Source organism: Bufo gargarizans, chromosome 2, assembly GCF_014858855.1.
Source record: "Bufo gargarizans isolate SCDJY-AF-19 chromosome 2, ASM1485885v1, whole genome shotgun sequence".
Lineage (NCBI taxonomy): Eukaryota > Metazoa > Chordata > Amphibia > Anura > Bufonidae > Bufo > Bufo gargarizans.
In genome coordinates, this window is record NC_058081.1 from 138157539 (window position 1) to 138169963 (window position 12425).

Consider the following 12425-nt stretch of genomic DNA (forward strand, 5'->3'; position numbering starts at 1 on the left):
CAAGTAAATAGTACGGCCCAACGCTTACTGTTTGCGTGACCGCCGCGGGTCCTGCGTGCGGATACCATCCATGGCCCAAAGACATCTAGGCCAACATAGATGAAAGGCGGCTCTGTACATAGTCTATCTGCAGGCAAGTCGGCCATTTGTTGGTGTAGTTGTTTTCCTCTTGCTTTACGACAGTGCACACACTGATGCAGTACTTGGGCCACACGTTTTTTCATACCTATTATCCAAAGGCCTGCAGACCGTAATTTGCCCTCAGTAATTTGCCTGCCTTGGTGTTCGGCCCTTTCGTGGTAGTGTCGGATTAGCAAGATGGTGATATGATGTTTGCTGGGAATGATGAGAGGATTTTGTTCTGCAATTCCCAGGTGGGCTTGATTCAAACGACCACCAACTCTCAGCAAGCCAAAATTGTCGATAACTGGATTTAAGTTGGCGAGAGGACTTTTTAAAGGAATCTGCTGTTTGTTGTACAAGCACTTCCATTCTATGTTGAAATTTTCCTGCTGGACGTGACGTATTATGAGGTACTCACTATGAGAGATGTTCTCAGCAGAGAAGGGTTTATGGCAGGCATGCCAACCATGACAATCTTTATCTTGGTGAGTATTATGATAACATCTTGCAATGTGCACTAACCTTGCAATAGTTCTGACGAGTCTCATCCAGCTGGAGAAACGCTCGAAGCGCTGACAACCGAAGCTGGCTGTTTGCTTAGTTCCAGTGACTAATGCGCTAACTTCAGCACGGATTTCTGGATCATTTTCCGGATCCTGGATGCTGAAAGCTTCCTGTACATATTTGTCCGCCTCTTCAAGCAGAAACTCTGGACCTGTAAGAAGGACATCATTAAGAGATACACCTTGATGTTTGGCGCTTGAGTCGAAAACAACCCTAATTTGATTAGGTTTTCGTGGGTGGTACACTCCAAATGAAGGCAAGTACCAGCACTCGTCGTTCTTCCCTAAGGGTGGAGCTGGTTCTGCATGGTTGTTGCGGAATATTTTGTCGATAAAGGCAACAATGTGTTCTCTCATCTCAGGCTTACTGTTCATGGTACGCTGAAGAGAGTTAAATCTAGACAGAGCTTGTTCTCTATTGTTCGGGAGTCTCACCCTGGTAGCTCGGAAGGGTAATGGAGAAACCCAGTGATTGGTTTCGTCTTTAAGGAACTCATTGTCCATTATCTTGATAAATTCTCTGTCTTCTACTGACAAAGCTACTTTATCATCGTCCTTGCTTGTGTGAAAGACTAATCTTCCCAAGTTGTCGGCAAAGAAGGGAGGAATGTCGTCAGGTGGTTGTATGAGGTCTGGAGGCTTCTCTTTCACCTCGTAGTGATGAGGGCAAGGCTTAATGCAAGTTGTGCGTCCATCTCCACGCACGTACGTTTTGAAAGAGCGGATTCTTGGTTGATCCAAGCGTACATTTCCTATGACTACCCATCCCAAGTCCAGTCTCTGGGCGTATGGTGCATAGTCGGGACCATTACACTGTTGACGCACCTTGTGTACCCTTAGATTGTCTCTGCCAAGCAGGAGTAGAATCTCGGCGTTGTTGTCCATAGGTGGGATAACGTTGGCTAGGTGCCTTAGGTGTGGTTGGTGAAATGCAGCTTCCGGGGTAGGAATTTCATCCCTATGGTTGGGTATTTGATCGCATTCGATCAGCGTCGGTAGAGGTATTTCTGTATTCCAACTGACGGAACAAGCGATGAATCCTTGTGCCCTCCTGCCGCTAGTCTCTATGCGACCCGAGCAGGTGTTTAAGATGTAGGGTTCTGACGGTCCCTTTATTCCAAAGGCTTCAAAGAATTTAGGTCCTGCTAGGGAGCGGTTACTTTGGTCATCAATGATGGCATACATTTTTACTGCCTTTTCCGGTAGCCCCTCCGGGTAGACCTTGATTAGGCATATGCGGGCACAACATTTCTCACTCTGGCCCTCCCCACATACGTCCAAGCATGAGCAGGAAACAGCAGTGGCTGTGTTGGCGTTATTTTGGGGCTCCCCGCCGTGACTTGGAGCGGGACTGGTGGTGACAGCAGCCGGTGAATCCCTTGTGAGTGGAGTTGGGTGCATAGCTGAGGCGTGTCTTTCACTATGACACTCCTCACACTTGATAATGGATTTACAGTCCTTTGCCACGTGCTCCAATGAAGCACAGCACCTGAAACATACCCCAAGCTCGGTGAGGACTTTCTTGCGCTCCTGTATGGTTTTGGATCTAAATCCTCTGCATTTGTTCAGTGAGTGTGGTTTTTTATGAATGGGACATTCACGATTGAAGGCCTTGTCTCCTGATGAGGTAGTGTACTGTTTACCAGTGGGTACTGCAGATGATGGTAGGTTAGTCTTCCTAACATTCACGCTGCTCTTAAAGTCTCTGTGTTTATGCACAATACTTTCATACCTTGATGATGGTGTCACTGAAGCTGTAGTATTGAACTCCAGGAAGTCGAGGCTGGGGTCGTTCCTCATCTGGGACTGTTCATCGATGAACCTACAGAAATAAATAAATGGGGGAAAGGTGACGTCATGCACTCTTTTGTACCTTGAGACTGATGCCGCCCACTTCTCTTGCAGGCTATATGGTAGCTTCACGACAATTGGGTTCACCCCATGGGCAGTATCCAGGTAGCACAGCCCGGACAGACGAGGATCTCTTTTGGCGAGCTCCAGTTCCATGAGCAAATCACTTAAATCCTGAAGCTTGTGGACATCCTTGAGACTGATCTTGGGAACGTTCTGCAGTCTCCTGAATAGTGCCTTCTCTATTGCTTCTGCACTGCCAAAGGTGCGTTCGAGTCTTTGCCAGGCTGCAGCGAGACCTGCTTCTGCTTGTCCCACATAGACAGTTCTAAGGCTCTTGATGCGATTTGTGGAGCCTGGGCCCAGCCAGTTGATCAAGAGGTCGAGCTCCTGCTCTGCAGTTAGGTTGAGGTTGGCGATGGCAGCTTTGAAGGTTGCCTTCCAGGCTCTGTAGCTCTCCGCACGGTCATCAAATTTTGAGAGACTGGTGTTAATTAGCTCTCTGCTCACCATAAACCTGGCAAACTCAGACATATCTGATCTCTCACTGCTTGTTGCCATGACAACTTGTGATGCCCCTGGGGCGTATAGGCTGTGTGGCGTGAAAGGGTGAGATGCTTCCGGGTAGAATGATGTTGCTGCAGGGTTGAGCTGTGGTCTAGCCTCTGTAGATTCTGATGACTGCCGCTTGAGCTGTGGAGGTAGGCCATCTTGCTGTAATAAATGCCCTTGAGAGGGCGCGCCTGGGCAACTGTTATTGGGTTGCTCAGGTGCTGTGGGTATCGCTGGCACTGCAGGTAGAGATGACTTGGAGGTTTCAGTGTTTGCTTGGACAGTACTGCACACTGGGGGCGGTGCAGATAACTGTTTCAGAACATAGTCACTGGTGCGATCAACTGGATCGTCTATCTCCTCTGGTGGTAAGCAGACTGAATCAAAGCCTTGGCTCAATGCTTGCTCAAGTAGTCTTACTTTCGCTAATGCAATTTCCTCTTCCCTCTCTGCTTCAAGGATCTTTATTCGAGCCTCTGCTTCTGCCCTCTTGGCTTCTGCCTCCGCTTCTGCCCTCTTGGCTTCTGCCTCCGCTTCTGCCCTCTTGGCCGCCGCCATCTGAGCTTCTGTTCTCGCAAGGACTTCTTTTTCGGTGAAGGAACGCCTCACTTTGGATAGCTCTGCATTTATCCGGGCCTCTAGTAATCTGTCGCTCAGGGCGGAGCTTCTAGAGCATGATGATCTGTAGGACCGCGAGGAATGTTTGGATGAATGCGATCTGTGTGATCTAGTTTCTTGCAAATGAGAGATGCGGAGTTCCACTTTATCTTTAGCGTCCAGCACCATGGCGTCTCTTTGTCTGTCTATTGATTCTGCCTTGCACAATTCTGATGGGGCTTCTTCAATATTAGAGTCTTTTAGAAAGGTTATATACCTTGTGGACAGTCTCTTGTATCTTTCATGGGCTGAGTTCAGCCGCCCGACGGCAACTTTTAAACTGGTGGCATCGCCTGAGGAGGACTTAATTCCTGATATGAGGGAGGAAACTCGTTCCCATAGCTCTTCCAGGTTGTCACATAGCTCATCTTTCCTGGTGTGATAATTTTCCGTGATCTTTATAGTTGGTTTGAGAGAGCGCCTTGGTCGCGTGACTTGGTCTGCTGGAAGTGTGGATTCTACCTCCAGCTCTTCATAATGATCAGTATCAGGTTGCATTTCCTTTGTTTCATCACTGGGGAACTGTACGAGTTCCTTTTCGGCCATTTTGATTTAAGGTGCGCTGTCTCTTTAAGAAAATGAACTTTCGAATTGGGGGCTGAAAATTGCCATGCGGCTCAGATGAGGCACCCCGATAAGGTTCCTAAAGTGTTTTGAGTGAATTGCGGGGTTTTGGTTTGAGGGAGGCCCCGCGTGTGTGAACAGTTCTTATATCCTGCGAGCAAGGGTTAATATAGGATGTAGAAAGTGTCTTGGTGAGTAGTGGAGGACTTCCAGGCAAGAGTATATCTACTGCGGACACCCCGTGCTTCCCCTTGGGCTTGTGGGACGTGCACTGTTGCCGGGCAGATTTGCTGCGAGTGGGCCTGTTGCAGGGGAGGTTCCTGAGTGTGGCACTGGGCTCTGAGGGAACCTGTAGCCGGGCATTAGACTTTGAGACGGGTATTTACTGGGGTATAAGGCTTTAAGGCAGTTTTTGACTGTTCTGTCCCCACATGAAGGCGAATGAAGGTGTAACTGATGATGACCTTGTGACTGTCCTACCTTCGTATCCAAGCAGTGGAGCAGACCGGACCGGCAGATGCTCAGGTTAGATGGACCCAGACGTAGACATGAGGGTGCAATCAAACGTGGGTTTATTTGCTCCAGAGCAGCAACATACAGTGATGCAGTACTGTAATGCGGTAGTAGAGTAGATGCCTTATTCTGAGGCTAACTGCTGAGGCAACTGCTGAGGCTACTGCTGGTCAAAAACTGATGCCTTCACAAGCCATGGTGTAGTCTCCAGTCACAAGGAGTGCAGCACTGAAAATGGCTACAGGAAGTGACAAGAACCAAGGCTGCTAAAACCACGCCCAGCAGAGAAAAACTTTATAGATAAGGAACAAGGCGTGCAGCATACAAATTCCGGCCAGCAGATGGCAGCAGAGAAACAATACGTAGAAACAACATAGTAAAAGGAGATATAATAATACAGTGCATTAATTAAATTTGAAAGAAACAGCACACGTGTGCTTGAGGCCTTAGAAGGACCAACAGTCAGGGAGATTATCAAGAATGAAGCAGACGTTCCTGATAATTGCCTGATCTTCAGAGGAGATGAGGGCTGCATTCACATGCGGCCATCACCTCCACTGTATTGGGACCGCAATTGCTAGTCCCCATAGACAATCCTTATTCCTGCGAAGATGATTGTTTAGACAGTATGATCTGCTGCACAGGAGCAACGATTTTTGTTGCCGACAGAACAACACAATCACCAGATGATCATGAATTTGCTTGTTTATCGGGTATCATTGGCATCTTTTACACTGACAGATTTTTGGGAGTGAGCGTTTATGGAAATGCTCATCCTCAATAATCCGCCAGATCAGCTTTCCGTGTATGAGGACCATCAGATTGAAGTTTAAATCAATTTGACATAAATGTGTATCACACATAGTTACATGGTTAATATGGTTGAAAAAAGTCCATCAAGTTCAACCAAGGGATAGGTGGGGGCGTGGATAACTGCAACAAGGGTCATTTATGAAAAATCATGTTTTTGCTGTTGCAAGCAATGTTTTTTATTATTCTGGTGCTGCTACCCCCAAGTTCAGTACCCCAGATTTGGGGGTATCTGCAAATGTTATATTGTGTTTTTTTGCTATGTTATGTAATGTTATGTATTGCCCTTTTGTTCCAGCAGAAGAGGTATGGTTGGCAGTGGTTGGCAGGAACACGGCTAACCACCCTGTTCCTCCGCTGTTGGTAGGAGTGGGTTGCTCCTGCTTTCTGCTAGGAGGGGAAGTTTCTGAGTAGAGAGCAAAACTACAGGAAGCACCTGCCAGAGCTCCTACTCCTAGTACCCGTAGGAGTATGCCATGCTCAGCAATATTGGGAAGCATAATGTTCTAGGCAGTTTTTTACTCACACTTGTGTACCTCTAGTAATATATGAAAACTCCAGATCTCTGAACCCCTGAACTATCTGAGTACATGGCGTCTCCTGAGGCCAGTGGCTCTGCTCACCTCATGAAAGTTGCGCCCTTGCCATTGGTACAGAGAAGCTCTCCGATCGGGAACCCCTCAAAGATGGCTCTATGCTCTAATAACGTATTTGGACAAGTGTCTTCATGATACTTTAAAGGGAATCTGTCACCGGGATTTTGTGTATAGAGCTGAGGACATGGGCTTTCTAGATGGCTGCTAGCACATCTGCAATACCCAGTCCCTATAGTTCTGTGTGCTTTTATTGTGTAAAAAAACAACGATTTGATACATATGCAAATTAACCTGAGATGAGTCCCGTCCCTGACTCATCTCACATACAGGACTCATCTCAGGGTAATTTGCATATGTATCAAATCAGTTTTTTTACACAATAAAAGCACACAGAGCTATGGGGACTGGGTATTGCGGATGTGCTAGCGCCATCTAGCAACCCATGTCCTCAGCTCTATACACAAAGTCCCAGTGACAGGTTCTCTTTAAGCTGCTGGCATACATATACACATACATTACACACATACTGTACATACCATTATACATATATACATATTATACATATTCACATTAACACACATATATACATTACACATATTGAACTGGCTTCCACATATCTGATGGAGGCTTCTTCAGAACCTTGATTGCAGTATCCTATTAGAAAAAATTGTGTAGAATGGGACGTTATTTTTTACAGTAAAACAGCAAACACCAGGATAGGAGCCATTATAGTCAATGTAGTCAATCAGGCTTTATTAGTGTCTTTGGTGTGAAGGATTTGTCACAGCACTGTGGCTTCTGTTGTAAATGGAAGTCACAATGCAGATGTGAACAGTGCCTTATGCAAATACATGTAAATTAGGTGTTTGGTGCAACAAGAGCATCACTGTTGCACCCAACCTCCACTCCTTTCTATGGCCAACCCCTCTTTCACTGCTTTTCCATTGCCTGTTGCTGTCAATCATAGCAGTGAAAGGGGGTATGGTGACAGAAAGGGGTGAAGCTTGGGTGCAACAAGAACTATGGTGATGCCCTTGTTGCACCAAACATCTAATTTGCGCATTAGGGAAAAGTGTCGAATCTTGGGAACGGAGCCTCGGATCAACCAAAGAAAAACTTCAGTCAGGGGAACCACAGCTATGTGTCTACACAAACAGCTGGAATGGAATAAAATGATGCTTGATGCTCTGCTAACCTCTTTCCCTGGCGCTGTTCTCAGCCATGCCGGTCCGCCGGCTGCTTGTTTACAGATGTGCCGGCGTACAGCATGTGACCACTGCAGCCAATCACTGTCCTCAGCTCTATCCATTCATATAGAAGGACACACACCTTGTAATTCTTGTGATTGCATGGAGCCTCAGTGGTGAAATGCCAACTGACCAAGGAACAGGGGATAATTTGAAATCTTGGGACAAACCCTTTAAGTCAGATCAGTACTAAACTTAAGCGCTCATTCAGACGACCGGATCCGCTTTTGCGCTGTGAAACACAGATACCAGCCGTGTGTGTTCTGCATTTTGCGGAACAGAATGGCGATCCCTATCATAGAAATGCCAATTTTGTTTTCAGTTGCAGACAAGAATAGGACATGCTCTATCTTTTTTCTGGGGCCACGTAATAGAAGTGCTAATGCGTACAGCAGACCGTGTGCTGTCCACTTCTTTTGCTGCCCCATTGACATGAACGAGTCCGCATCCGTTCCACTAAATTGCATAGACTGGGAAAACAGTCTTTTAGCTAAAAAACTGCAGTGTGTGTTTTCTCCCATGTCTGTAATTGACCACAGGAACTGGTGGCTTTTCTCTGTCTTACTAAAAATGTCATCGCATTCAGCACATTTTTCTGTTACAGTCACACCGCATCATTTCTGCTGCCCTTTTTAGATATGTTGTAGTAATTTAGCCTCTTTCAACACAACAGCACTGTAGTACATCGCCAGTAGTGAATTCCTCCAAGAATACTGTTATATATGTTTAAGGCCTCCTTCACGCGAACGTGTGCGCTCCGTGGCCATATTGCGGACCGCATTTGCAGATACACAATACACGGGCACCGTTTCGTGGGCATTCCGCATCACGGATGCGGACCCATTCACTTGAACAGGTCCGCAAGTCCGGAGATGCAGAACAGAAGCACGGAACGGAACCCTACAGAAGCACTATGGAGTGCTTTCGTGGGGTTTCGTCCTGTACTTCAGTTCCGCAAAAAGATAGAACATCTATCTTTTTGCGGAACGGGCGGATCGCGGACCCATTAAAGTGAATGGGTCCACGATCCGCTGCGGCTGCCCCACGGCTGTGGTGTTCGTGCATTGCGGCCCGCAATTTGTGGGCCGCAGCACAGCCACGGGGTGCACGCGTTCGTGTGCAAGAGACCTAAAAACCTCAGAAAGAAAAGGGCCTAGGGAGCGGTTTACAATGGAGTTGTGTGTTCCTGGTTCTCCAGGACAATACTGCATATGACAGACCATTTTGTCCAGTTTTACAGATTAGATGCGGACCCATTCACTTCTATGCTGTCTGCATCTTTTCTTACATTGTACGGCCCCGCAAAACGAATAAAACATGTATACTTGTCAGTGAAAATCAGGAGTCTGTGGGTCCACAAAAATACGGAATGCATTGTTTTTTTGCGGACATGCTAACAGATGCACACTAAGGCCTTATGCACACGACCGTATCTGTCTTTTGGTCTGCAGAAAATGGATCCTTGGTAAACGGATAGCTTCCGGCTGCATTCTGTTTTGTCAGACTACTACCCATAGAAAGTGCTTCTCTTGTCTGCTAAGGCCTCTTGCACACGACCGTATGGTTTTGCGGTAGTTTTTTTTTGTTTCAGTATCGTTTCCATTCCGTTTTGCCGTTCCGTTTGGTTTCCGTTTGTGATCCATTTTTATGCGGATCGCAAACGGAAACAGAAGCATACAATAATGTTAAAATAGTAAGTACATAAAAAAATTGGGCTGGGCATAAAATTAGATGGTTTTGCAAAAACGGAATGGAAAGGAAGGACATACGTATGCATTCATTATTTTTTTCTGCACCCATTGACTTGAATGGAGCCACGGAACGTGATTTGCGAGCAATAATAGGACATATTCTATCTTTGAACGGAAATACGGAAATGGAAGGCATACGCAGTACCTTCAGTTTTTTTTGGCAGATCCATTGAAATAAATGGTTCCATATACGGTCCGTATATGGAACGCAAAAAAAAAACTGATTGTAAACGGGAAAAAAACGTTTATGTGCAAGAGGCCTAAACCAGTCATCGTAGGATGTGTAGTAAGATTCTCAGATTAAATAAACTGATATATGAATAACCCCATTGAATTGTATTTTGAAAACGGATAGACTGGAGAAATACCGTATATGGCTGTGTGCATGAGGCAAGATAGTGTAGAAGTACAGGGGGACCGTGCCCAGCATTATTACTTAATGGGTAACCTACGGATTCCTCCCAATGTATTCTTTCAAGCTCTCTGTAAATCATTAACACATTTTCAAAGCTCCTTCTCCAGTTCTTTAGTCTGAGCTAAAAGTTGTTTTATCCCATAGAGATGAGTTATTGTAAACGGGGTCTTATTCGTGGATGATATGTTTCATGTAGAAGTAATACAACATTAATGGGACGCCTGCCGTGTAGGTGGAAATCCCCAGTCTGTGTTATTTGTGACATAGTTTCGCCTTGCTATTTTTAACGTACAGCTATGCAGCTAAAGCTATAGCTAAATATGTAAGTAGGCGAGAGGCTATACTTATCTCATCAGGATCCTTCCAAGTAGGTAATGCAGCATTCCTCCAGTATGAGGTCGATGATTGGAATGTATTTGAAAGCCCCACTAATTCCATGGCGCTTTACATCTACAAGGGGGTATACATACCGTACATAATAGAAAACACAGGCCCATAGAGCATGAACCCAGTCACAGACTGGTACAGAGGGGGGGGGGGCCTGCCCCCATGGGCTTACAATCTACCTGCTTATCTCGCTCTGTCTTGTTGTATTTGTACATATTTATCCATGGTATAGAGCAGCACCGCTAAACTTTAAGTTACCCGCTAACTTATATTGGTGAATTTTGACAGATATTGCCATATTAAGGATAGCACTGAATCAATAAAAAAGTGCATATTTCATCTACTTCCCTAAACACACATACAAATCTCACCCACCTACACTGTAGCAGTGGGGACAAATATCCGTCCTTCTCAGTCAGGTGCTACTAAGTAAACCTTGCATCTGCACAGATCATTCTTCAGGGAGTCTGAAGGAAACCGGTATAACTACAATTCTTACCAGTTTTACTGCCATCAACATTATGGCATATCTAAGGGATATTACTTATATGTTTGATCTGTGTGGTCTAATTGCTGGCAACCCTCTGATACATAAACTATAAATATGCCATACATATTAATGGTGGGAAAACTGCTTCAAAGGGGTTGTTCAGGCTATACTAAATGATTGCCTATCCTCAGGATCGGTCATCACTAGCCAGAGGCGGATTGGCCATAGACCTTACAGGGAAGTTTCCAGGTGGGCTAATGCCCAAGGGGCTGCCTGGGCTCTCCTCACTGCCAGCCAGTGGATGTTCTTTGGGGGTGTATTTTGGGATGTTGGCAGTATTTTGTGATAGACTGTGGTATTTGGCTCTGTTGGGGTGGTATAATGTGCCACAATATGGTATTGCTGACAGGTGCGTAGCTATAGGGGGTGCAGAGGTAGCAGTCGCTATCGGGCCCAGGAGCCTGAGGAGCCCAAAGACCCTTGTGCCACATAAGACACTGGCATTATAGAAAGTGCATGCTGGTCAATTTACACCTCTGGCTGGATGGAAGGGGTTAGGTCAATAATTTGGCATGAGGGGGTGCCCTTTCAATGTTTGCCTCAGGCAGCAGGAAGGCTATGTGCTCCCCTGCCCCTTTCCAACAAGCACTGAGGGATGGGGGCCCAAGCTGAACTTTTGCACTAGGGCCCATGAGCTTTTAGCTACGCCCCTGATTGCTGGCCCTGCCTTCCATCAATTTGGTCCCAACTACAGTCCGTCCCTGTCACTAGCTGATTCACTGTGATCCAACACTCTGTACTCCCGCAGATCAACTGTTCGGTGTACCTCCATCACCGAAAGACCTACACAGCACTGTCAAGACTGCAGTGGAGGGAGCTTACTAGTACAGCTCTGCTCCCATTGACTTCAATGGGTTATCCAGCCATCACTTACTAAAGGCTGGACAACCCCTTTAAGTGTTTGAAGGTATATTTCAGTGATTTGTGCGCAGTTATAAAATGATATAGATATAATACATTCAGATCAATCTTTCTCAATACTTTGTGCATTATTTGATGGGGATTTGCACCATGTCTTTGGGATTTATGCGCAAACTTTGCTTCAGTCTTGGCAAATCATTCTGTCACAGATGGCTTCTGCTGGGCATAATTCTTTCTTCTGTGCAAGTGTGAGGCATACAATAAGGAAAGGGTGTCACACAGGATCAGATGATTGTTTTTTTCATTTTGTATGGTTGTTGTTTTTGCTTATTATAGGACGCTGTAAAGTATGCTGGTTCTGTAATAATAGAGGATTTCTACAACTGTAGTTAGAATTCACCATGAATGATTGTAGACCATAACTTCCTCTGGGTATTCTCTAATATCTGTTATTTTTATTCACAGTGAACTTGACTGATCGAGAAGAGGCAATCAGTATATTTAATAATTATGGGGTTTGCAGCTGAATTTAGTTGCCCCGACGGACACAATGCTTTGCTTCGCCTGCAAGACTCTGAACTGAAACTGATGGAATGTATGAGAAAGTGGATGATACAGCGTACAAAGAGTGACAGAGAGTATGCATCACAGCTTCACCAGATGTTCACCCTGATCGAGAAGTTGGATCAGTCACCAATCCCGGGTCTGTCAGACTACTCAAGTCAGCTGAGTCAGGTAACATCTACTACAGTGAATGACCCCGATTGTAACTTTAATCTCTTGCCAAATTGTAATCAGACTTAAAAAGTCTCAGTAGTGGAAAATTGTTCAGTTTTAAAAACTGTGCTTTTAATTTTTACATGAAAGCAGTTTATATACAGTATATATGTATATCTCTATATATGATCATGATATGAGTTAACCATGGGTTGACATCACCATCACCTGTCATCTAGCACAATTACATGATACTGTGTATAGTATG

General features: G+C 45.5%; 1 protein-coding gene across 1 annotated transcript in view; it reads left to right on the forward strand.

Annotated features, from left to right (window-relative positions):
• Positions 1 to 12425, forward strand: part of FES (FES proto-oncogene, tyrosine kinase) — a 174918-nt gene that overhangs the window by 33020 nt on the left and 129473 nt on the right. Inside the window, exon 2 of the mRNA XM_044279494.1 lies at positions 11906 to 12175. Coding sequence (XP_044135429.1) covers positions 11951 to 12175 — 225 coding nt within the window. The 5' untranslated portion in view covers positions 11906 to 11950. The remainder of the gene's footprint in view (positions 1 to 11905; positions 12176 to 12425) is intronic.